General features: G+C 44.5%; 1 protein-coding gene across 8 annotated transcripts in view; it reads left to right on the forward strand.

Moving 5' to 3' along the window:
• Window positions 1-3,229: 3,229 nt before the first annotated feature.
• Window positions 3,230-27,214, forward strand: part of WDR59 (WD repeat domain 59) — a 90,803-nt gene continuing 66,818 nt past the window's right edge. For 7 of the 8 annotated variants that reach the window (XR_015750657.1, XR_015750656.1, XM_087971761.1 and 4 more), the window contains exons 1-7: window positions 3,232-3,315; window positions 10,869-10,918; window positions 18,170-18,305; window positions 20,385-20,470; window positions 21,444-21,524; window positions 23,972-24,009; window positions 26,077-26,165. Coding sequence is in view for 6 of the 8 variants with exons in the window: in XM_087971761.1 (XP_087827887.1) it covers window positions 3,262-3,315; window positions 10,869-10,918; window positions 18,170-18,305; window positions 20,385-20,470; window positions 21,444-21,524; window positions 23,972-24,009; window positions 26,077-26,165 (534 nt within the window). In the remaining 2 variants the exon portion in view is untranslated. Of the gene's footprint in view, window positions 3,316-10,868; window positions 10,919-18,169; window positions 18,306-20,384; window positions 20,471-21,443; window positions 21,525-23,971; window positions 24,010-26,076; window positions 26,166-27,214 lie in introns of all 8 variants that reach the window. The other variant, XM_087971765.1, reaches the window with a different exon arrangement.

The raw sequence follows: 27,214 nt of genomic DNA on the forward strand, positions 1-27,214 counted from the left end.
GGTCCGCGGGATTTAAAATTATGAGTTTGGTGGTCCCTAAGGTCCAAAAGTTTGGCGACCCCTGGATTAGCAGACCTCCAAGGTCCCTTCCAGCTCCATTCCAAAATTGAGCTATGTTGCTTGTTGATGGATAACACCTAAAGGGATCTCTTCCCTTGCCCAAGAGTGTTTGAAGTGGAAACATTTGTGCATAATGAATCCTGGCTTGAATCCAGGTACTTTGCATTCTGTTTGGTGTTCTGAATCTTCTGGACAGGTAGCCATCATTCCCTACTTTTGAAAAAAGGTTCAGCGCCTTTATTGTCATTGTACATCATGTATACAACAAAATTGATTTAGCCTCTACCAGTGCAGTCCATACAAGAATATAAGACAACAATTCTTATTCTAGGTTCTATTTTCTAAATTTTACACCAGGCTAGTATAAGTTAATTCATTGATGTAATTATTTTACATTCTTTAAAAAAAAATACTATCAAGATAAACCACACTTCCACATTTTGAGGGTTTGCTACCAAGTCAGATTTTGACAATACAATCGGGAGAGTTCTCTGGGATTGTAAAAGAAAGAGAAAAATGGACAAAAAGTAGAATACAACCAGTTTTCAACCAGTTTTTTTACAGTGGGCCGCACAGGCTTTTTCACCAATTTCAGGTAAGAGGTTCTGCTAAAATTCTGCTGAGCACTGTCAGCCAAGAAGAGAATATGCTTCTGACCATTTTATTTGTATTCTTTCAGACAATTTGAGACATAAGAGCTTTTGAAACCTGATGGTACAATCCCAGGAACTCCTTGTTGACTTGCTGGTGAACAGACAGAAAGAGTTTTGTCCCAGCTTGTAAGAACATGATTTTATTTAGAAGGAGGTCCAGATATATTTGTTTGGAATGAAGCGCCTGGTGACATGTCATTTACAACACCCCTCATGTTTCGTGCCATTAACTTGTGTGATGTAATTAAAATGGTGATTGTGAAGTTTCAGCCAAAGTTATATTGTGTTCTAATCAGGAATGGAAAGATTTGTATCTCACATAGGTAAAGATTGACTAAAATCCCTATTCTAAACTTGAATAGAGGGTTGACAGATCCCTTCCCAGCCTATTGTGTTTTTGCATGAGTTAGAGATATGCATCATCATCACTAGGAAACATATCCAGAAGAATCGTGTCAAAACACAGGAGTGGCGTGGATAAATTCCTTCCAGAGATGGAAACAGCACAGTTGATATAGCTTAATTCAGATCCACTTCTATAAGTCAAAGGAGATCCAGGTGACTTTCTGGCTCCAATGTCTATTTTGGATTGCTTGATGGATTGATTTGGAGTCTGTTTACAGAATTGCTCCTCATCTTTTATACAGTGATTGATAAAAAAAAGGAGAAAAAACATACTAAAATCTCTGTTACAAAATGCAAAACAGTCAAAATAACTATATTGCGACAGCCAAGACACCATAACAAACTCATAGCACATGTACACCCCTACTGGGCTTAACTAACATCCTGGCTCAGTGCCTGGGAGAACAGCAACATCTTGGGGTCAGGGCCCTTGGATGGAGGGGAGAGATTGTTCCATAGTTTTAGTTTACTTTATTGTCATTGCACCTTGTACAACAAAATCAAACATCTTCAGTGCACATCATGACCATGAAAATAAACACAAACACATATCCTTCACCCTCCACACATTGAACTGAAAATCCCCGACACTGCACTATACAGCAGAATTCAACAGAGCTCCTGCCCTGGGGTGGAAGCTGTTTTTCAACTATTTGTCCTTGTTTTTATTATTCTGTACCGTCTGCCAGATGGTAATAGTTCAAAAAAAGGCAAAGCAGGTGAGGAGTTGTAGGTCCATGGGACAGCATTGGCAATTACACAAGTGGGATAAAGAACAGCCTCAGAATCCTTGGTCTTAAAACCCTCTGGCTATAACGGCAGAAAATGGATGACATGGTTCCTGGTGTTTTGAGGTGGGGAACGGGTGAAAACATAGAACATAGAATACTAAGAGTTGGAAAAGACCCTAGAGGTCTTCTAGTCCAACCCCTGTTCAAGCAGGAGATCCTATACCAGAGGTCTCCAAACTTGGCAACTTTAAGACTTGTGGACTTCCAACTCCCAGAATTCTCCAGCCAGCTGCTCTATACCAATACCAACCCCTGCTCTATATTTTAGTTTACTTTATTGTCATTGCACCTCGTACAACGAAATCAAACACCATCTCCAGTGCACATCATGACCATGACCATTAAAATAAACAGAAGCACACATCCTTCACCCTTCACACATTGAACCAGAAACCCCCGACACCACACCAACACTGCACTATACAGCAGAATTCAAAAAAAAATTACTGCCCTGGGATAGAAGCTGTTTTTCAGCCAATTTGTCCTTGTTTTTATTGTCCTGTACCGTCTGCCAGATGGTAATAGTTCAAAAAAAGGGGTGCCCAAGATGAGATGGATCTTTGAGGGTGTCTTGAACTTTCTTAAGGCAGCGGGTGCTATAAAGCTCTTTCAAAGAGGGGAGAGGGCAACCCATAATCCTCTAGGCAATGACATTAACCCCCTGTCCAGTCTCTATAATGTAAATACCTATTAGTAAATATACATATACTAAACGTATATGTATACGGGGCGTGCATAAGCGCACCAACGTGCCTACCGTCCCTGTCCTATTGTTTCTCTTATTCTTTTATTTTTCTTATATGTACCCATTTCATGTATTCACAACTATGTATACACTTATACTTATTATCTTGTAAACAATTGGCAAATCAAATAAATAAATAAAATAAAATAAACAGTGATACAGATTAAGAAAACAGACACTTTGCAGTCCTCTAACCGCCACCTCCTTCAGACATTATGTTCATACACAGTTGCATAACTGGGGCAAAAATACAGTGTCTGAGCTCATAAGAGAGGGAATTGTGCGTGTGCGTGTGTGCCTTAGCCTGTTGTGCAAATCCAATGACAAAGGTATGCAAGGAAAGAAAAAAGAAAAGAGGGGGTGGGGGCGCAAGTGGGAGGCACGCTGCCTTAAAGAAAGATCAAAACAAACCGACGTTGGACCACGACTCCAGGCGAGGGGAGAGTCTGGGAGTTGTAGTCCAACCCTGATGGAAGAAACTTAGGCCAGGCTCTTACGTGGCTCCGGTTCCTTTGAGCGCCGAGGACTACGTCTCCCGGCAGGCCCTGCGCTCCGAGAGCGACGACTTCCTGGCCGCCGTCGCCCAGCCGCCTCCAGGGCAGCCAAGATGGCGGCGCGCTGGAGTAGCGAGAATGTGGTGGTGGAATTCCGGGACTCTCAGGTAGCCGGGGCCGTTTTCGGGGTCGCGCGGTCGCCTTTCCCCGGGCGACCTGCCTGCTGGCAGAGCTCCCTCTCATCCCTCCCCATTCCTTGGCACTCGGGGGTGGGAGGCATTCCTGCCGCGCCTCCCCCTTGGGAGATGCGGGGTGCCGCTGAGGGGATGGGAGGGGTGCCTGGCGTCGCACGAAGGGCCGCTGCCCGGCGCCGACTGGCCTGGGGTTCGCCCCAGCACTCTTCGGGCGCCCTGGACTACGGCTCCCATCATCCCCAACAGCAGGAGAGGAGAAGCAATAGCAACAGCGCTTAGGCTATATACCGCTTCGTAGTGCTTTACATAGCAGGACTCTTCAAACTGGACCGTTTTAAGTGGACTCCAACTCCCAGAATTTCTCCTCCAGCCATGTTAGCTCAGGAATTCTGGGAGTTGAAGTCCACAAGTCTTAAACTTGCCAAGTTTGAAGACCCTTGGTTTATAGAGTCAGTTTATTGCCCCCAACAATCTGGGTCCTTATTTTTACCCACCTGGGAAGGATGGAAGGCGGAGGGAGGGAGGAAAGAAGTAATGGAGAAGAAAGGAAGGAAGAGCAATAGCACTTAGATTTATCCCAAAGGTGCTTTTTTTTTCAGGAGGCAACTGGACTTTCTTGTTTTTTTCCTTGAAGACGTTTCACTTCTCACCCAAGAAGCTTCTTCAGCTCTGACAGGATATCCTGGCATTATAATCAGAATTACTTATATTCTGAACATTATTCTAAGGAATCCTCCCCTCTTCCCAAGAAGCTTGGGAAGCAAGCAGTGTAAACATTCGTAAGCAAAGCTTACTTAAAAAACAGCCATATAAGACCTGGGGTATTTACACCAGGGGTCCCCAACCTCCTGTCTGTGGACTTGCATTGGTCCCTAGCATGCCAGCAACCTGGCTGTGCAAACAAGCAAAGCCCCATCTGTGGGGATGCAGGCAGCATGCAAAACCACACCCCCTCCATTCCGGGGGTGGGTGAGGGAAACATCTCTCCAGGGAACCTGTGCCCAAATGGTTGGAGGCCTCTGCTCTAGAGTATATCCTGCAGGTAATGGAGCCTCTGTGAGGAAGGTGGGTAGTTTTAATTGCTGCTTTTGATGTAGAGGCTCCAGTTGGGGGCAGCTGCTGTTGTGACACTTGTGTAAAACAAAATCTTGAATGGTTTAACAACATTATTGAAAAGGAAAAGGAATGCAGGTAGTCCTCGAATTACAACCACTTCAAAGTTATAACAGCATTGAAAAAAAAGTCTTATTTGCAGCCTTCTGACAAGCAATGGGGAAGCCTGTTTTATTAACTTAACAACTGCAGTGATTTGCTTAACAACTGTGGAAAGAAAGGTGGTAAAAATGGAGCAAAACTCACTAAACTGTCATGCTTCGCAACAGAAATTTTGAGGTCAATAGTGGTGGTAAGCCAAGGTCTACCTGTAATTGTGTTAAACACTTTAAGAACAGTGCTCCGGGGGCTTCTGCAACAACCTGGGGCAGTTAAATTGGGGCAGATTTCTTCTGAGATTATCATTTGCTTTCTCCCATTTTCTTGAAGCTCTAGCCTCCCCTTGATTCTTTAGCTACAGCAAAAAGTTTAAGAACTGACCCATGTTAGAAAGTTGCCTTGTTAGGCTGTTCTGTTATAAATTGGACATTTTTGAATTTTGGCAAGATTGGTACAGCAGACATTTTGTAGGTCCGATCTGGGTTAATTGGATTGTCAGTTGATTGATTCCAACATGTACATACCAAATGCTTTAAAGTATTTTTTATTGTTTTTTATATTCTTTCTCCTGTATGGTACATTTTTTCCTACCCAATTATGTTAATGTTGCAATATCTTATGAACTGTGGTCTTGTCTACAAAACAAATTTGTGCTGTGAAGTCTTTAACAGCTAGTGTTTGTCACTGCTGAATAAGGTTAATAGTTAAAATAATCCATACTAATGCACACAGATTTCTAGATGTATATCTTCATAAACGCACACCTATAAATCAGGAAGATATTTATTGGCTGGATTTGAACATTGCACCTGGCTTTTTGCATTTCACATAAACCAACTTTTCTTGTTAATAAAATAACATTTTATGGTTTAGTGCAATGAAGAAACCTAGCCAATTCTGGCTTAGTGAACAAATTGTCATATAATGTGATGTGTGAACATACATGGGCTGAATTCACAGTTATGCTAAGCTGTATGTTCTATTGTTTACAAGCTTCCACAGGGAAATAAATAAAAATATGATTTAGCATGGTATGTGAATTAGGTTTCTATACTGTTTCTTTGAGAATATACTGAGGCATGAGATATGAACTCTCTCTTTAAGGGTCTTTGAATGCTGAGTGCTAGTGGCATCAAATGATAATTGCAAGGGGAAGTTGAGAAGTAAATGTTCTAAAAAGGAGAATTTCATCACTGCTGAAACTTTGCTCCTACCAACCAGAAACCCATAAGAAAGAATAACACTACCAATTATTCTGGGCAGATGGAATCTGTACATTATTACAACTGGATGTATTCAGTTTGATAAATCCTTTATTTTCCAGTTTTCTTGCTGATAATGACATAAGTATGAGAGACAAGACTTAGTAATTGTAATATGTGTGCAAACTATACTAAGCCTGATTAGTTTTGAATGCAGTCTGCTCATTTATGGTTTATGCAGATCAAGAAAATGGGTGTGTTTAATAACCAACTTAACTACCCTGTTTCTCCAACAATACGGCCTCCCCCAATAGGAAGTCCCAGCATGTTTTATAGGCAAGAAATGAAATTAAGCCCCTCCCCCCAAATTAAGGCCTATATTAAAACATGCGAAATGGGGGGGAATGGTGGGGGGCGGCTTGCCGTTAGGAAGTACTTTTGTTGCACACCCGGATATGGTGATGCTTCCGTTGACCCCGATATGAAATGCCCCACCAACGCCGAGGTCAACATCCAAGCCGTCGCCGCCCGCCCGCCCGAAGATGCAAGGGGGGCGGGAATTAAGCCACCCCCGAAAAGACGGCCTAGCCATTTTTTCGGGGCTCAAAAAAAAATAAGACCCAGCCTTATTATATGAGAAACACGGTATATGTAAATCTAGCTACTATTTCATCAATCCCATGGCAGTGCCCTTGGGAGAAATACTAGCTCTGATCTTATGTTTAGCAATCAGATGTTGTTTTGTTGTTAGGTAAAGAGGTCTCTATTCTGAGAGCTTTCCCCTTCTGAACAGGGAGAAAAATCATATTTTGGTAGCTCTATAAGAGCCAATGCTTCTTAAATACTGTACGTTATAGAGCTATGAGAAATTAAGATTTCCTAAATAAATTGGGAAGTAATACGTAGTAGTACTTTATAGTCAATTTGCATGAACCTAGTTTATTTAATATATATTATATGTTTATGCAAATTGGCTATAAAGTACTACTACGTATTACTATGTCACCCATCTCACCAAGGCAATTCTAGGTGGTTTACAGTTTATTCAGTAAAAATACCATATAAAACATTGGAACAAGAAACAAAGACCATGCATTTCAAATTTAGTTAAAATTCAGTTGCAAAATGCATAAGGGGAATAGGTGGGGATCTATCTAATCCATTAACCATCCCCCGGGTTTCACTTCCCTATTGTGGCCCTGGGCTAGTTGGCAGAGCCAGGTGTTCAAGGATGTGAATCTGAACTGGGGGGGAAGGGAACAGGATGTTCCAGAGAGCCCACACCATGGCAGAGCAGGCTCTCCTGCAAACCCCCCCCCCCCATGCCAGCTGGAATTCCTTGATTGACAGGGTTCACAGCATGACTCTTCTACCAGCACAGGTGGGGCAGGCTAATCCCATCAGGTTGAGATGGTTTCTAAGATTCATGCATATAAGTAAGAGTCCACTTTTAAAATAATGTTTACTAGTTTATTTTTGTTTACTGCTTTTTGCACAGACCCCCACCCAGGAACCTTGTTGGAATTATATTATTACCAACACAGATATTCCTTGTTTGAGAATATTACAATTGTATAAATGGATTCCTTTCCCAAACTGGGAGCATTTAAAAAAAGACAGACTCTCCTCCCAAATGTATTTTAAAGTTCAGCATTGAGATAACCTTGTGGGAAAATAGGATGTGTGACAAGTAAATTTTCTAATAAAGGGTGAGGAGGAGTTGCTGGCCCATTGATTGCTCTCTTGCAAGTTGGTCATTATGGTGAAATATGCAAGGATGCCAGTCTTTTTGATTGCCTGGCTGCTGTCTGATACTGAAGACAAGAGAGAGAACTCTTGTTTCCATGCCTATAGATCTATAGGGAGAAGGATGCGCCTGCCCGCTTGAGACTTATATAGAAATTTAAGAAAATGTCCTCTATATGGTTCCTATACATTTTGCAAAATTGAGAGCCGAAAAAGAATAACTCAATCTTTTAAATATGCCAGTATTTATTTTTATTTGCTGTAGGAGCTCTATATGGGTGACGAGAATATTTTTCTTGCTTCTATGAAATAAACATTTTAAAACTTATTGTATCTGTCAATGATCTTTGGCAGATCCAGCATGGGAGTGATGGTGCATCCATCCTTCTGCTCCTTGATTTTTCAGCAGATATTGATAATGTTTATATCAAAATATATCATTATATTTTTCTGGGCCTCAAGTGAGGATTAAGAGTGGGGGATGATGTGAGTTAGCCTCCTCCTTTAATAGTTGTTGATGGGGAGATGGGAGAGGTTGTGCCTCAAGGTGATGTGGAACTAAAGAGCCAGAGTGGGGTGGGGTACCTAGAACCATGTTCATCCTTCTGGCGTCTGGTTTTATGCAGGTACAGGCATGACTGTTCTCCTGCAGCAGAGGTCTCCAAACTTGGCAACTTTAAGACTTGTGGACTTCAACTCCCAGAATTCTCCAGTCAGCTATGCTGACTGGAGAATTCTGGGAGTTGAAGTCCACAAGTCTTAAAGTTGCCAAGTTTGGGGATCCCTGTTCTACAGGTAGTCCTCGGCTTACAATTATTCATTTAATGACCGTTCAAAGTTACACCGGCACCGAAAAAAGTGACTGATGACCTGTTTTCACACTTGCGACCGTTGCAGCATCCTCGTGGTCACATGACCAGAATTCAGGCGCCTGGCAGCCGATATGTATTTATGACACTTGCACTATTCCGGGGTCACGTGACCCCCCCCCCCCCCTTTTGCAACTTTCCGACAAGCAAAGTCATTGGGGGGAGAGCCAGGTTCACTTAATGACCGTATGATTCACTTAACGACAGTGGCAAGAAAGGTCATAAAAGGAGGCGCAGCTCATTTAACCACCGCCTTGCTTAGCAGTGGAAATGTTGGGCTCAATTGTGGTCGTAAGGCTGAGGATTCCATGTGGCTTTAAGCTGCTTGTGCAAATGGGATAGCGATTCAGAACAAACACGGATCACAGACACACCTAGGCAACCGGTCCTTTTCCCCCAAAAGCTCAGGCCTGCACAGACTGACTGGCTTCTTGAAGCCGAGAACATGTGAAAGTGGCTCTTGTGGGGAGATTTGGAGAAAAACCTGGACCTGTTTTCTGGAGCCCCCCAAATATTTTATTTTATCTTGTAATACTCTGGAGGCACCCTAACAGGAACCAGCTCCCCGTCACCCATTTAAATTTATTTATTTTATTTATTTTATTTGGTTTGTCAATTGCTTACAAAATAATAGGTATAAGTAAAAACATAGTTATGAATACATGGATACATATAAGAAAAATAAAAGAAACAATAGGACAGGGACGGTAGGCATATTGGTGTGCTTATGCACGCCCCCTACAGACCTCTTAGGAAAGGGGTGAGGTCAATAGTAGAAATTTTAATATAATATATAACAGTAGAAATTTTGGGGAGACTTGAGATGGAGGCCCCTGCAGAGTCTAGCAAGTTTAGCACTGGCTTTTGATTTCTCAAGTCAGTAATGTTCTGCTTGACAGACAGGGTGACACTGATTTCGCTTGAAAGCAACAGTTTGGCTTGAGAATGTGCAGGTGGCGCCTGTTGCAATGTGGATTGTGGAGAACCAGCATCCTAGAGTCGTGGTGGTGCAGTGGTTAGAATGCAGTACTGCAGGCTACTTCTGCCGACTGCCAGCAGTTCGATTCTGACTGGCTCAAGGTTGGCTCAGCCTTCCATCGTTCCAAGGTGGGTAAAATGAGGACCCAGATTGTTGGTGGGGGCAAGAGGCTGACTCTGTAAACTGCTTAGAGAGGGCTGCAAAATATTATGAAGCGGTATATAAGTCTAAGTGCTATTGCTATAGTCTGTTATCACATGCATTTCTATTGAAAGTCAAAGCCTCTACAGGAAGTCCTCAACTTACGACCAAAATTGAGCGTGCGTGCGTGCGCCCCCCCCATTTCTGTTACTAAGTGAAACTAGTTAAGTTAATTTTGCCTCATTTTACAACCTTTCTTGCCACAGCTGTTAAGTGAGTCACTACAGTTGTTAAGTTAGTAGCATAGTTATTAAGTGAATCTGATTTCCTCGTTGACTTCACTTGACAGCAGCCTGCAAAAGATGATTGATCACATGACACCCCAGGACGATGCAACTGTCATAAAAATGATGGCAACTCTAAAAAGACCATAGAAATATTTTATAAGTCGGTTGCCAAGCATCTGAATTTTGATCAAGTGACCTTGAGGGTGCTTCAAGGGTCATGTGTGAAAAATGGTCATAAGTCACATTTTTCAGTGCCCTCGTAACTTGGAATGTTCACTAAACAAACTGTTGTAAGTCAAGGACCACCTGTGTTCAATAGCGAAGGCTTAAACAGAACTGGAGATGGAAACCAACGATTATTAAAAGAGGAGAGGCTGCTGCCCCTCTAGAATTAAAATTTGAAGTGAGGTGCGCATAGATTTCAAACCCTCTAGAATTAAAATTTGAAGTGAGGTGCGCATAGATTTCAAACCCCTTGAATGTAAAAATTACTTTGCGTTTGAAATAGGCTGTTATGAAGAGTTTCACATTCTAGTGGCGAAGGAGAAAAGGCAGTCCCCAAAAAGGTTGCTTCATATTCAAAATGGCTTCTGGTCGCTATTCAGAGGACTTGAGTTAGAACACTTTGAGGAAGCAATTTTAATTCTGCGTGACTCAGAAGCAGATGATTTATGTATTGGCCACCATGGGTTTCTGTTCGCTGTTCTGTGCTCCAAAACAGCTTGCAGTAGAGTTCTATTTATATTCAGAGGAAGGCAGTTTTCTGTTGATATCAGTCAGACCTTTTCCCAAGGAGATGAGGAAAAGATTAGGGCCCCAATCGTCTTTTTAGCAAGCGTGTTTGTTGTTGGATTGACTTTAATGGCTTAGCCTCATATCCTCCCATCACTGATTTAATAGTGTGTTGCCTCTGATTATCAGATGCATTATTTACAGTCAGAATGAAGGCAATGTCAACCCTTTTTTTTGTACTGTTGTCAATAGCACTGCACATCCATATAGTCAGTTGAGTGCTACTCAAAGGCATTTTTGCCACTTTTAATGTATTATTTATAAGCTCAGGGAATTCATTTCTCTCTTATTTTCACAGGCAACAGCAATGTCCGTAGACTGTCTCGGGCAGCATGCGGTACTTTCTGGGTGAGTGCTAAAAACCTTCAGGGTGGAATTGCAGTTACTGTTGGCAACACCTGGGCTGGTACCTGATGATAGGTACAGAGGGAAGAAGGAAATCTTGTCTTCCCATTTCCCAGAGCTTTGTCTTCTCAGTGAAGCAGAGGAAAAGGAGATTGAAACACAAGCAGAACTTGAGGAAGAGTGATCCAATCAGACTCCATAACCCTAATACAGGGGTCCTAGGCCATGGGCCACTTCCAGGCCTTGAGCCATTTGGAACTGGGCTGCAGAAGTGGCGGGCAAGCATGCGCACATGCACATCCGCACTTGTGTGAGCAGGGGGCAAGCACACTGTTCTGACCCAGCTCCCCAAACACAACAAACCCTCTGTAATTAAATCAATGATTTCTTTATTAGGGGCGCCAGTAGCCCTGGCAAAAAGTCAGTCAGAGTCTCTCTCTCTCTCTCTCTCTCTCTCTCACACACACACACACACACACACACACACACACACACACCAGGCTAACAAGTCTGCCCTGCAAGGAGATGAATAGTAGTCTGCCACATCTGTTCATCTCCGCCCCCTGCCTTTTATCCCCAGAGCTAAGATGGGGCCTCGCTAGCAGTGGTGGCTCTTCCGTCCCAAGGACTGGCCCATAGATTTCCACTGCTCTCCTCTCCTCTGCCTTCTGTGTATCTGTGTGTCAGGCACTGGACCCTGCTGTTCCTCCTCTTCCTCATCAGCCACCTCCAGACCTGGGGGTTGTTGACTCTCTGTCTGAAGGCTGACGGACGCCCCAGACTCTGCCTCTGCCTCTCTCTTTCTCTGCCAGTTCCATTCCCTCTTCCCCCTCGGAGCTTTCGACTTGCCCTGATGCTGACTCTGACTCCCATGGCTGCTCCTCCTCTGATTCAATTCTTGGACCGGCAGCCGACAGGCCATAACATGCACACTCCATTTGCACAAGCAGCAGGTGCACATGCCTGCTGCTCACACAAATGGAGTTGTGTGCACACTCTTGCCCCGCCACTCGCCCAGAATCATCCTCTCCCGGCCCCCTCCCCAGCCACAAAGGGAACACTGGGGAACTCTGCCCCAATAGATCCATCAGTGATCTCTGCAGGAAAAATCAGAAGGAATCTGGTAGCAGTTTTTCAGACTGACACATTTCATAAAACAGCTCAGAAAAGTTTATGTCTTTTACTGAAATGTGCGAATTTAACTTTGGTATGAGAGTCAAAAGTTGCTATCATGTTCCTGATTTTTGACTACCATATACTAACCTGGTTCTCTTCCTTCAATTTCTAGCAGGAAATACTGCTAGAAATATTTGGCACTAAATCGTCCTCATTATCTGTCATGCTCTGCCTCCGAAGATTTAGCCTTTATGCCAAGCAGGACAAATCCTCCTTGAATTTATGTGACATCTTTTCTACAAATCTTCTGAAGCCATCTCCATCATTTCTTTATGGGACATTTGTTTTGCTTTGGGTGAAGAAATCCCTGCCCTTCTTTGCATGAAACATGCGCCATCTTCCCACTGATTCCTCCGTTCCTCTCCTTTTGAACAAGAGTATGAGAGTAGAGTTGCCAATAAACCACAAGCAACCCCTCTTTTTTATACCCCGCAAATTTTGCCACTGACATTTTCCAGCAAAACCACCTTTTAACTGCCTCTATGGAAGCTTAATAACCTTTTTTTTTTACAATCAAGACCACCACAACAGGAACAGACATCCAGCCCTTGCTTATCAAGGGAGACCGAGTGGAGCAAGTGGCCAGTTTTACGTTTCTGGGTGTTACCCTAAAAGAGGACCTGACCTGGGGTGCTCACATTGCAGCCCTAGTCAAAAGGGCCCAGCAGAGATTATGCTACCTGAGGCTTCTCAGAAAACAACAACTGAATGAGAAACTGCTGGTGACCTTCTACCGCTGCACCATAGAGAGCATCTTAACTTACTGCACCTCTGTATGGTTTGCCAATTGCACAGTGGCAGATAGGACAGCACTCCAGAGGGTTAATGTCATTGCTCAGAGGATCATTGGTTGCCCTCTCCCTTTCTTGGAAGAGCTTTAGAGCTCCCGCTGCCTTAAGAAAGTTCAAGACACCCTCAAAGATCCATCTCATCTTGGGCACCCTTTTTTTTTTAACTATTACCATCTGGCAGACGGTACAGGACAATAAAAACAAGGACAAATAGGCTGAAAAACAGCTTCTATCCCAGGGCAGTAACTTTGTTGAATTCTGCTGTATATAGTGCAATATGAATGCAATATCGGGTTTTCAATTCAATGCATAGAATGTGAAGGATGTGTGTTTGTGTTTATTTTCATGGTCATGATGTGCACTGAAGTTGGTGTTTGATTTCGTTGTATGAGGTGCAATGACAATAAACTAAACTAAACTAAACCCTCAAACCCACCCACCCCCACTATAAGATAGATCAATAATTGTTTATCATACCCTGGTTACATCGGTGTATTGGTAGACACATTCACTACACTCCTTGATCTCTTGTCAAATTATTATTAAAACTCAAAGCGTGGTTCCCTACTGCAGGGGTCCCCAACCGCCGGTCCGCGGACCGGTACCGGGCTGCGGAACAAGCCTTACCGGGCCGCTGGTTGCTGGGCGCCGCCATCTTTTTTGGTAAAAAAGCAATTTTTCGTCAAAAAGATGGCGGCGCCAGCGCTGGTGAGCTTTTCGGGTAGAAAGCCATTTCTACCCGAAAAAGCTCACCAGAGCGCTAGCGCCGCTTTTTGACGAAAAATCACTTCTGGTGACGTAACCGGAAGTGATTTTCGTCAAAAAGATGGCGGCGCCCAGCTGACGCGAACCGGCGCGGCGCCCAGCTGACGCCGGAACCGGGCGCGGCGCCCAGCTGACGCCGGAACCGGGCCGCGGCGTCGAAAAGGTTGGGGATCCCTGCCCTACTGGATAAAAATTGCTTACTCCCTCCTCCATGCCCAGGCAGTTACGGAGCAAAGATAGAATTTAGAGGTATCATTTAGATCCAACACTGAATGGTACTTTGTGAAGGGATAAGATACCAGCCTCTGTGTCCCTTCTATTTGTCCCCCCTCAACTGCTTCTAGCTGAAACTTCTCTTTTGTGATAAAAGGCTGTCTTTGCTCAGCTGCTACAGTAATTGTCTACCCTTTGTCCTTTTCATTCTAGGCCTGCTGGTTTTTTAATAGTACTATTAGCGCCCTGTAGGAGGTAGCTTGTTATCAGCATGTAAGAGGGAGCTGGGTTATTATCAGCCTGACTAACAGGCCTGCTTTAGATTTAGACCCTTTGAACTTGGGTCTTCCTTCCAGAGTCCTAGCTCTGTCCTGGGTGGAAGCTGTGATTCCGCAGATAGGCAAAAAAACGTAGAAGAATGTAGCTGTCAGGATTCCGGCAGTTACTCCAATTAAATCATGAGCCTCGAGCCACACTCCCAAAAACTAAAAAAAGATTTATTTGAAAGTAATATTCTACATCTGGCATTTACCAGGGCTCAGCCAACTCTGAGATACGTAATTCACTGTCACCCTTGATCCTGCTTTCCCCCCCACCCCTCTGGGTGTATCATCCAACGAAACATGTCCATAGCCAAGAGTCATCAATCATGCTCTCCAATTAGATTTTTGCGGGGCAGAAGCTTCAGTCATCTAGTCAGTCTCTGAAGAAAATATGAATGGAATGTACTTTCGATTCCACACTGCCGCCTGCTCTTTGAAACTTCCCCCCTTCTTTCTGTTGACAACTATAAAACGTGTATAGAAAAAGTTTTATGAATTGACAGTAGCACTGCAGGTAGTCCTCTGCAGTTCATTCAGTTACAATGTCACTGAAAAAGGTGACTTATGGCCATTTTTCACCCTTACGACCATTGCAGCATCCCCATGGGACCCAAATTCAGACGCTTGGCAACTGGTTCATTTTTATGACAGTTGCAGCATCCCAGGGTCATGTGTTCACCTTTTGCGTCCTTCCAACAAGCAAAGTCAACAGGGACATCTGATTTGCTTAACAGTCATGTCACTAACTTAACCATTGCAGTGTTTCACTTAACAACTGTGGCAAACAAGGGTTGTAAAATGGAGCAAAATTCACTTAGCAACAGAAATGCTTGGCAACTGGTTCATATTTATGACGGTTGCAATATCCCAGGGTCACATGATCCCCTTTTGTGACCTTCTGACAAGCGAAGTCAATGGGGAAATCTGATTCACTTAACAACCGTGTTACTAACTTAACAACAGCAGTGATTCGCTTAGCACCTGAGGCAAGAAACATCGTAAAATGAGGCAGAACTCACTTAACAAATGTTTCAACTTAGCAACAGACATTTTGGGCTCAGTTGGGTTTCTAAGGTTAGGACTATCTGTATATGCAGATTGTAGCTTTCTTAGGGCACTCTTTTTAAATGAGTAGGTTTCTAATCCTTATAGTTGTACAGATATTTGACAGTCCCCGAGCTAGCGATAATGATGATTAAAGCAAGGTTATCTAAAATTCTTTCTTTCAAATAAACAGCAAAAGCAGAGCAACCGATGCAAAATTGCTTTCATAACATTGGTTTCTAGAATGGATTCTTAGCAGAGAATTCAAATGTACTTCATGCAGGAACATGCATCAAATTTCCCCATGGCTGACTTTAAACCAGTTCTGGAACATTAATTATTCTTTTTGCAGGTGTTTTATGTGTGTGTGTGTGTGTATGCAGGTCTTGGCATGTTCGGGTCTTTTCCCGTGTAAGATTGAGAGTATCTTGGCGACGTTTCGATGAGGTCCCACTAGTCATCTTTAGGCTGGTGCTTTTGGCTTTGTGCTTGTGGGAGCAAAGTGGGACCTCGTCAAAACGTCGCCAAGATACTCTCAATCTTACACAGGAAAAGACCCAAACACGCCAAGACTTGCATATACATATACATATACATATACATACATGCATATTATATATATATATAATTCCAACACCTTAATCCAATAGTCATGCTAATTTAAACACTTAATTCAAATACACCTCTCTCGTAAATACCTCGTGTTAAATTCAAATGAAATAATTATTGAGCAACTTCGTCGTGATCAAAAATAGCCTGATAATCTGTCTCAGAAGCTCAAATCCGGAAGCAACTGAATTGTGGCCTAGATTTGCCAAGGGCAGAAGAGGTGGTGACTCTTTGATCTCTAGTTCTGACTTCATCGGATTGAGTGCTGCTCCCTAAACACATTATTTCTCCTAGGACAAGGGTGCGCCTTGCAAAAGAAAGATTGGCTGAGTATTTCTGCCGGATTTTATGAATGAACTTCTTTTTTTAATGGAAAAAGGCACTGTCACTCCTGGGAATGTCACTAGTGATCTGAAAGAGTTATTTCAGAAACTTTACATAGTCATCTGCTTTTTGCAGGAGCTACGTAAGAAGCTAGATAAATTCTAGCTTATAGTTTCCATGCAAGACTTCCTGTAATTATAATCTCAAGATTTCGGTGGTGTTTTTACAGAACTGTGCAGCTGAGCCCTATGGTGATCTCTTACTGGAACAGTACCTGCAGGTGGACCTAAGTATTCTTACGTTTTGGTAGTTACAGGTAGTCCTCAACTTACGACCACAATTGAGCCCAACATTTCTGTGGTTAAGTGGGACATTTGTTTAAGTGAGTTTTGCCCCATTTTACGATATTTCTTGCCACCATTGTTAAGTGAATCACTGCAATTGATAAGTTAGTAATAGCGGTTAAGTGAATCTGGGAACATTGGCTTTGCTTTCTCAGGGGGTTGCAAAAAGGGATTATGACCTTGGGATGTAGCCATGGTCATAAATGTGAACCAGATGCCAAGCATCTGAATTTTGATCACATGACCATGATGAGGGTCTATAAAAGTTGTACCTGTGTCAAAACGGTTAATAAGTCAGTTTTTTTCAGTGCCATGGCTACTTTGAACAGTCACTGAATGAACTATTGTAAGGTGAGGACTACCTGTAATCTGAATTTGGTTTCAGGCAGCAGTTCAGATCGGTTTCATTGTTGGCACGTTTGGTGTCATTTTAGCCTGATAACACTACTTTATGCAGGTACTCTGCAGTTAGGGAGTTCCAGGGCTTGCGGCATTTAATTGTCACATAAGCAAATCCTTGCTTTAAACAAGGAACTCCAAACTTAGCAACTTTAAGACTTGTGTAGCTATGGAAGTCCATAGGTCTTAAAGTTGCTAAATTTGGAGACCCCTGCTATAAACCATGGGTCTCTACCTTTTGACTTGCCTGGGCCGTCCTGAAGGAAGAAGAATTGTCTTGGGTCTCATAAATAAAGTATATAAATCACATGATAATGTGAAATATTTAGACTTTTATGGGGCTACGTTACTAGGTGTCAGGCCTGAAATGGAATAAGTCGGGGCAGCCAACTCGCAGTGGGACAGTTCAACAAGACAAGTATTTAAAATAATTAAAAAGTTATTTTAGTCTTTGTCATTCACATTTCATTTTGTCCCTCCTTTTGCATCCTTTCTTTAATGATTCTATTCCATCATTTCTTTGAGATTAGTGTCACTCTTGTCCTGCAGTGAGTTGTCCCACAAAGAGTTGAACACTCTCTCTCTCTCTTTCTCTCTCTCCCTCTCCTCCCTCTCTATCTCTCTCCCTCTCCCCTCCTCTCCCCCCCTCTCTCCCTCTCTCTCTTACTTTCCCTCTCTCTTTCTCTCTCCTTTCTCTCTCTCTCTTTCTCTCCCTCTCCTCCCTCTCTATCTCTCTCCCTCTCCCCTCCTCTCCCTCTCTCTCTCTTCCTCTCCCCCTCTCTCTTACTTTCCCTCTCTCTTTCTCTCTCCTTTCTCTCTCTCTCTTTCTCTCTCTCCCTCTCCTCCCTCTCTATCTCTCTCCCTCTCCCCCCTCTCTCTCTCTTCCTCTCCCTCTCTCTCTTACTTTCCCTCTCTCTTTCTCTCTCCTTTCTCTCTCTCCCTCTCCTCCCTCTCTCTCTCCCTCTCCCTCTCTCTTTTTCTCTCCCTTTCTTTCTCTCTCTCTCCCCCTCCCTCTCTCCCTCTTTCTCTTTCTCTCTCCCTCCCTCTCTTACTTTCCCTCCCTCTCTTACTTTCCCTCTCTCTTTCTCTCTCCTTTCTCTCTCTCTCTTCTCTTTCTCCCTCCCTCTCTTTCTCTCTCTCTCTCCCCCCTTTCTCTCTCTCAATTAAAACATCTATACCTCAGGATAAGAGTTGCCCTCATGGTAGTAAATTACTTTGGATCTACTTTAGTAACGTTCCTTCCTGTGTTTGTGGGCCTTTTCCCAGGCGCCGCTTCCTCTACATTGTTAACCTGGATGCGCCCGCTGATGGTCACCGCAAGATTTCCCGTCAGAGCAAGTGGGACATTGGGGCCGTGCAGTGGAATCCCCACGAGAGCCACGCACACTACTTTGCTGCATCGGTAAGTTTGGGGAGGGGGGAGGTGTTTCCTCCCAGGTGGATTCCAGCAGCGCAGCTTCTGCACTTAGAGTAGCTACTGGGATGACGCTCCCAGTTTTGGCCACCACACTATAAAAAAGATGTTGAGACTCTAGAAAAGGTGCAGAGAAGAGCAACCAGGATGATGAGGGGACTGGATGCTAAAACGTTTTGAACGGTTGCAGGAACTGGGCAATGTAGTCTAGTGAAGAGAAGGACCAGGGGAGACAGGATAGCGGTCTTCCAATATTTGAGGGGCTGCCACAGAGAGGTGGAAAGGGTCAAGCTGTTTTCCAAGGCACCCGAAGGCCAGACAAGGAATAATGGACATTGATCAAGGAGAGATTCAACCTGGAAATAAGGAGGAATTTTCTGACCGTGAGAACAATCAACCCATGGAACAGAAGTTGCCTTCAGAAATTGTGGGAGCTTCATCACTTGAGACTTTCAAGAAGATATTGGACTCCCATCTGGCAGAAATGGTGCAGGGCCTCCTGCTTGGGAGGGGGGTTGGACTAGATGACCTACAAGGTCCCTTCAAACTCTGTTAATCTGTACCTATATGTGCTCCTGCTTCCAAACACATTAGGGCCCAAGGATATGACTAAGAACAATGTAAAACATCTGAAATACCCAAAATCACATTCTCTTGTTCTGCATTTATTCTGCAGAAGCTATCACATGGATATCTCATCCAAGTTTTGGACATTTACTTATTTGTATCCCACCTTTATTGTTTTTACAAATAACTGAAACCAGCAAACATATGCCAACACGTTTTCCTCCTCTTATTTGGCCCCACAACAGCAATCCTGTGAGGTGCGCTGGGCTGAGTGAATGACTGGCTCAAAGTCACCCATCTGGCTTTCATGCCTGGTAGGACTAGAACTCGCATTCTCCCATTTTCTAGCCTGGTGCTTTAACCACCAGACAAAACTGGCTGATATAATCAGAAGGAGCCAGGTAGCACCTATTTTGATCAATATGACTTATGAAAAATATAAGCTTTTGTAAGCTCATAAAAGCTTATGCCTTCTAACAAAATTTTCGGTCAGAAAAATTGTTCCAGACTGATTGTTTTTAAATCATAGATTCACTAACCTGCTCGTACAATATTTACAATTCTTGGATATGTGAAACTTATGATACTTAATCTGTAGAAAGGTTCTTCCCTTAATATCTTAATAGATACAATGTTTAATTTTAATTTAATCAAAATTATTAATTTAAACTTGAATTGATCACTATAATTTAATTAAAATAAAATTGTATTGGTGTGGTGGTGAAGGAGCTGGGCTAGAAATGAAGGTTTGGGGAATTCTAGATCTTTCTTAGACATGAAAATCTGGGTGACTTTGGGGCAGTCCCTCTCTCTCAGCCCAACCCACCTCACAGGGTTGTTGTTGTTGAGCAAATAGGCTGGAGTATTAGCTATATTCAACGTCTTGAATTATATATAAAAAGATGGGATAAAAATTGTGGACAACAGTTGCTGCTTGTTTTGTTGTTCCTTACATTTTTTTATACCTTATACCTTTATACCTTTACTTTGCTAACAGATTTTAGAATAATTTGTATCCTAAGAAACAAAAAAATAATAAACTCTTTAGCCATTACAAATTTGAAAAAGATTATGTGAATTGGAGATCAGCTGTACAACAACTAAATTGTGCTTTGTTTGGCTGCTTCTGAGCATTTAATATGGAAGATAGAAAGATGTCTCCCCTTTAGAGAACTCTTTTGAAACCCTCAGTACGTGAGTGTGAGGAAATTTTCTAGCCCAAATATTGGGGAACATATTTATGTTGGGGGATAGGATTTCCCTCCTCATTTTAAAAGCTAAAGGAATGCTCCCATTCTCGAATATTGTTTCTCAACCTTAAGAGCTTGCAGATGTGTGACATCAACTCCCAGAATTCTCCAACCCCCCCCCCCCCCACCAATGCTGGCTGGGGAATTCTGGGAAATGAAGTCCACGCATCTTCAGGCTGCCGAACACCGTTTTTGGAAAACGAGTCTGTGGTTTCGTTTGCAGCTCCTGATGTTTTTTGTCTAATTTCAGAGCAACCAACGTGTTGACCTATATAAGTGGAAGGACGGTAATGGGGAAATTGGCACTTCCTTGCAAGGACACACACGTGTCATCAGGTATGGCTGCTCCAGGGAGCCCGGTGCATTTTGAGCCAGTGGTGTGGTACCTGTGAGGCCTCCTTTCTCTCAGCCCTCCTGCTGCTGCTTCTTGTTTGCAGCACATCCCTAGCAGAGACATGAACCTATCAGAAGACTTTATCTTAATAATCTCTGAGCTACAACTCTTGTGTTGTCTTCAGTGGAGGCCAGGCTTGTATTTCTCAGCCTTGGCCCCTGGAAGATCTGAGGACTTCAGCTGCCTAGCAACTCCAGCTGCACATCTCCAAGAACTGCCAAAATGTCACGATCCACATTTTTTGCTTTCCACTGCTCAAGGGCATTGGAGTTGCAGAAGTTGGATTTCGTAGGGCAAGCTGTTTTGCAGGGTTTTTTTTTTTTTTATTGGGGAAAAATCTCCTGATAATCTCTGAAAAACTTTGCTGGGTTTTCCCAGAAATCAGCCTTGGCGAAACCATGGCACCAAAATGACTCAGTGTAGGAAGCCTAGAATGCCTAATTCATAATTGTTACAGTCTCCCATGAAGATTCTGTGGACGAGGCCCTGTGCAAAAAGAGCAACCTAGGAAGCCAAACGGGGCAGGTTTCCAGGTTTGCTTGCAAAATATACCGGTATGGTTTTTCCTGGCAATGGAGAAGCTGGTGGGAAGTCACTGTACAAAGCCTTGTAATTATACTCTGCCACCATTGAGAGCTCTCTTGTTCATCCGTTTCAGAGGTGAACATAGACTAATAGAGTTGGAAGGGACCTTCTGTCCCTCTACCTTCTGTAAAATTCACTTTACCTTCTATAAAGTGGTTTGCCCCTTTTATGAACTGTGGACTTCCCTGAGCCAGCCATACTCAGGAATTGCCACGGTTGTGCTGGCTCAGGGATTCTGGGAGTTGAAGTCCACAGGTAATGAAGGTGGCCATGCTTACTCACCCCTGATCTTCTGGTTTTCTCCTCTCTTTTTCTCTCTGCCTTTTCTAGTGATTTGGACTGGGCGGTGTTTGAGTCAGATCTACTGGTTACCAGTTCGGTTGACACGTACATCTACATCTGGGACATCAAGTAAGAGTTTTGGTGGCCTGTAAGAAGACAGACGCGGTCATTCAGTGGGTTTTGGGAGAGTGGAGGTTCCTGTAGGGCGGTGGCCTCCAATCTTTTGGGCACCAGGGACCGGTTCCATGGAGAGAAGCTTTTCCACGGACCGGAGGAGCCTGCATCCTGTGTTTGGGACTTGGCTTCTTTGCGTGGACTGCTTTCTGGCATGCCATGGACCTGTGTCAGTCCATGGACCGGGCATTGGGGACCCCTGCTGTAGGGCACCCGTGGTGGCAGCTGCTGCTTTTAAGTGGGTCCTTCAAAATATTTGGGGTATTATTAATGTTGTCTTCTCCTATTATAGCTTAGCGCCGTGATGGCGAACCTAGGGCACGCATGCCACAGGTGGCACGCAGAGCCATTTGTGCTTACCTCACTGGGCATGCGCACATCTCACAACGGATTTTCAACCAGTTTGAGGCCTTTTTCGGCCTCCCAAAGGCTTGAGGAAGGCTTCTGCAGGCTTTGCAGGCCGAAAACTAGCCCTGTTTCATCACTTCCTGTTTTCCCAAAAATACCAGAAGTGACGAAACGGGGCTAGTTTTCGGCCTGCAAAGCCTGCAGAAGCCTTCCTCAAGCCTTTGGGAGGCCGAAAATCAGCTGTGAGGCGCAGTGCAGGTAAGGGGGTGGCGGGGGTGGGACAGTGGGGATTGCGCGCGCATGCATGGGGGGGGCACGCATTGCCTTCTGGTTGCTGGCATGTGAGCTCAAGCATGTAAGCGTGTGCACAATTTTTGGCACAGGAGCCCAAAAAGGTTAACCACCACTGGCTTAGTGAGTGGGATTTGCCTGTACTATGGTGCAAAGAGGAGTTGAATTTCCACGCAATTGAGGTCTGTGTGTGTGTGTGTGTGTGTGTGTAGATGAGCTGGGGGAGAATTCTGTGAAATTGAATTACAGGTTGTCCTCAACTTATTACCACAACTGGGACCAGAATTTCAATTTTTAAACATGGTGGTTGTTAAGTGAGGCCCCCCCTCCCATTCTACTACCTTTTTGCCACGGTTGTTAAGTCAATCACTGCAGTTGTTTAAGTGATCACAGTCACTAAGCAAATCCGGCTTTCTCCACTGACTGTGTGTGTTGGAAAAGTTGCCGAGGGTGATCATGTGATAACCACACACACCCCCCCCCCCCGGATGCTGCAACCCTCTTAAATACATGCCGGTTATCAAGTGCCTGAATTTTGATCACGTGATTTGGGGAAGCTGCAACAGTTGTTAGTGTGAGTATCAGTTGTGAGTCACATTCCAATACGTGCCAGAAACCTGCCTTCACCTTAAGGGTCCTCATGCCAGCAAGGTACAGGTGGGCCTTGGCTTACAGCCATTTATTTGTTAGACATGAGCTGCGGTGGCACAGTGGTTAGAGTGCAAGACTGCAGGCTCCTTCTGCTGACTGCTGTCTGCCTGCAATTTGGCAGTTCAAATTCCACCAGGCTCAAGGTTGACTCAGCCTTCCATCCTTCCGAGGTGGGTAAAACAAGGACCCAGACTGTTGGGGGACAGTAGGCTGACTCTGTCAACCACTTAGAGAGGGCTGAAAAGCACTGTGAAGTGGTCTAAGGGCTATTGCCCTTCCTTCCTTCCTTCCTTCCTTCCTTCCTTCCTTCCTTCCTTCCTTCCTTCCTTCCTTCCTTCCTTCCTTCCTTCCTTCCTTCCTTCCTTCCTTCCTTCCTTCCTTTCTGTCATAGTGGCACAGTGGTTAGAATGCAGCAAGGTTGACTCAGCCTTCCGTCCTTCCGAGGTGGGTAAAATGAGTACCTAGATTGTTGGGGGCAAGAGGCTGACTCTGTAAAATGCTTAGAGAGGGCTGTAAAAGCACTGTGAAGCGGTATATAAGTCCAAGTGCTACTGCTACACGGCCACTTAAAGTTACACCTACCTGTACCTTGCTGGCATGAGGACCTTGAAGCTGAAGCCAGGTTTCTGGCATGTTTTGGAACAATGTGATCACTGAAACCAGTGGTTAAGCAGCTTGCCACAAAGGTTATCCCATGTCCTGTAGGCCCAACCCCCCAAAAGCAAGTTGCCTGCAGAATGTGCCAGAGATTTTCATGTTCCGCACTCAAGGCAAATGGGTTTTTTGCTGTGACTCTAGTGCAGATCAACAGGAAGAGGGTTGGCCCTTCAGGATTGGCGCCTGCTGCTGCATCTGTGCGTGAATCACAGCTTCAGGCATGCCTCTTTTCAAGCAGGGTCTGCCTTGATCAGTGACTCATGCAGAAATAGCAAGGGTGATCGCTGTAGGTGGGTTTATTTTAATCCAGTGCATATGCTATGAAAGTTTAAAAAAAAAAAAACACCCTTGGGTTTCAGAGCAACGTAGGCATAGAATTCTAATTGTTTGGTGGTGGGAGTTTAGGAGAGCCTGGTTAAGCTCTGTGTTCTTATGACAGCATTGTTGTCTTTCAGAGACACCCGAAAGCCGACTGTCTCCCTCTCCGCTGTTGGTAAGTACCAGTGGGTGACTGGCTCAGTTGGAGACCTTCACAGCTTGCCTTCCATGGGGCTTCTCTCCCTGGACGGGACTCCCATAGATTGTCATTTGGGTCGTCCCCCCCCCCACAGGCACTGTGAAGCCGCTGTCACATCTATTGTTCCGAAATACGTCCATTGCTGCTCTTTCCTTCACCCACGTTGTGATTGTTTCATTTACAACTGCAGTACCGTAATAACAGGTCACGGTGGTATGGAAACTCAGACTGCCCTTACGGGCCGGTGGTGCCTGAATACCAAAAGGGTGCTGGATATGCCAGTCACGAGTGGCTACATAGAGGGTAGAATCGTAGGGCGGGAAGGGAACTCGGAGGTCATCTAGTCCAGCTCCCTGCTCAAGACAGGAGACCTTATACCAGTGATGGCGAACCTTTTTGTTGTGGTATGCTGAAAGCGCCGTGCATGCCGGCACCCGCAATGCAATGTGCCCCACCCCTCCCGCGCATGCACGCGCAACACCCCATCATGCCCCCTTACCTGCACTGCGCATGTGTGCGCCTCCCAGCTGATTTTCGGCCCGTTTGAGGCTGTTTTTGTCCACCCGGAGCCTCTGCAGCCATGGGAGGCTGAAAAATGGGCCTTCCAGAAATACCAGAAGTGCCCGTTTTCAGCCTCCAGAGGGCCTCAGGAGTCCGGGGAGGCCATTTTTGCCTCGGGAGGCTGAAAATGGGCCTGTTTCGGCACTTCCGTTATTTCCAGAAGGTCCATTTTTGGGCCTCCTGAGGCTGCAGAGGCTTCCCTCGAGCCTCCAGGAGGACGAAAACAGGCTCAAGCGGGCCAACAATCAGCTGGGAAGCGCGTGCATGCCCAGTACATGTAAATTTGCCTGCACAAATGGCTCCGTGTGTCACCTGTGGCATGCATGCCATAGGTTCGCCATCACGGTCTTACACCATCCTGGTCAAATGGTTGTCCGGTCTATTTTTAAGAACCTCCAGTGATGGAGCACTCACAGATCCGGGAGGCAAGCTATTCCATTAAGTGTTCTCACTCTCTGGAAATTTCTCCTGACTTCTATAGTTCGGTCTCTCTTTAACAACCTACTACTACCACCCATTTGTCCTGCCCTCCGGTGCTTTGGAGAAGTACTTGGAAGTACCTTGTTTCTTGTGTAAATTAGCTGGTAGCCCATTGTTTATAAGGCCTCTGGAATGTGGTGGTAGACAAGTAATCCTAATTAGAGCATAAATTCCGTTCCATACTCCTGGAGACCAAACTTCCATCATGGCACAGAGGAGGGCAGGATAGTGAGGAGGTTGCTTGAGGTTCAAGCACTGGAGTCGTCCTATCCTGTGACAGCTTGGAGCAGCGGCATGAGTTGATTCCCTTGTAGTGCTCCATTTTATAACTCTGGAGTCCCTTCCTTCCTTGGAAACTCCATTAAGTCTACACTAACCATAATCACCTCTTGTGCTAGACAGAGCCTGTTATGATACGTACAGAATAACCCTTGAGTAACAAGGATATGCACATGGAAACGTTCATTAGAGTAGTTATGAATAATTATTCAGCCACACACAGATACACTAAATTGAGTTAAAGTTTACTTTAAGAAATAGCACAGTCCAATAAACGTTCCAGGTCATATACGTTTAACAGTCCAAAGAATATCCAATTACGAAGTCTTCTTACTGGTTGCCTTTGTCATTTCCAGTAAACAAAGATATCAAAGTACAAGCACAGCATAAATACAACAGAGAACCTCAGATAGCAACAGAAGGTCAGAGAGACAGAATGTCAGAGAAAGCAAGCTCTGATCTCTAGCTCCCTCTTATGGTAATTTGCAATATAATCAACCAATCGGAATATAGTATAAATCAATACAGTGATTTTGTTTTAAAGCTACAAACATACATTGTTGGTTTATATATTGCCAACCCAACTAATTGGTGGACAGATTCCTAACAGAGCCCAATACTCCCCTGTGGTTTGAATGAGCCAGAGAGGTTAGCTCTATCGTAGTGACCTCGTCTCTTTCTGAAAGGTGTTCGTTGACTCCTAGTCCTCTGCTCCTTCTGCAGCTGGAGCCTCCCAGGTAAAGTGGAATAAGAAAAATGCCAACTGCTTGGCAACCAGCCATGATGGGAATGTGCGTATTTGGGACAAAAGGGTGAGTCCTTGTTTCTTCCCTTTCCCTGCTTTTGTCTAAGGTGTGTGTGTGTGTGTGTGTGTGTGTGTGTGTGTCAGAGGTGGTATTCAGCAGGTTCTGGCCAGTTCTGGAGAACCGGTAGTGGGAATGTTGAGTAGTTTGGAGAACCGGCCAATCCCACCTCTGACTGGCCCTGCCAACCCCATCTCTTCTCTGCCTCCCACTGAGTCTCAGCTGATCGGCTGGGTCTCCTTTGGTTGTCCTGCACAGGAGAACGGAGCTGGAAAGCAGGTTAGTGGGGTGGGGAGGGAAGGGGGATTTTGCAGTATCCTTCCCATGCCATGCCACGCCCACCAAGCCAAGCCACGCCCACAGAACCAATAGTAAAAAAAAATTGATTCTCACCACTGCTCTTGGAGATGGATATGTCCCATTGGAGAAGTCACATCCGGGGGAAGGAAGACCAGGGCCAAGGGGGAAATGTATGATGTAATTTAGTATCGGCTAATCCCAGCTAAACGCCAACATGGCCACTCCTAATAAATCAATTTACTTTTCTCTTGATGCGGCTAGAGACTTTTGACTTGAATGAGGGTGGATTTGCAGTATCCTTCCCTTGCCACACCCACCATGCCACACCCATCAAGCCACACCCACAGAACCAGCAGTAAAAAATTTGAATCCCACCACTGGTGTGTGTGTGTGAGAGAGAGAGGGGGGGGGAAGGGAGACAGACAGACAGACACCAGGTGGAGGGACAGTGGACATTCCAAGCTGGCTAGACCCTTTTGCTTTCTGAAGCCTACTTCACAAGCTGTACGTTAGATCCATGGTTTGCCAGTGGAGATTCCCTGTCATCCAGGTCACGGTTTTTCCAAAGGTGCTTTTTCAAGAGGCAAGTGGACTTTCTGGTTTTCCGTTGAAGGCGTTTCGCTTCTCATCCAAGAAGCTTCTTCAGTTCTGACTGAATGGAATATAATGATCACCGCAAGGAATATAAATCCTGGTATATAAGCACCGTCAAAATGATTAGTAATGTTTACAGTGGTTTTTTTTGTTTTAACGAGTTG

The sequence above is a fragment of the Notechis scutatus genome, chromosome 9, assembly GCF_049901735.1.
Source record: "Notechis scutatus isolate UNSWTSFEM ecotype Mainland chromosome 9, rNotScu1.2, whole genome shotgun sequence".
NCBI classification, from domain to species: domain Eukaryota; kingdom Metazoa; phylum Chordata; class Lepidosauria; order Squamata; family Elapidae; genus Notechis; species Notechis scutatus.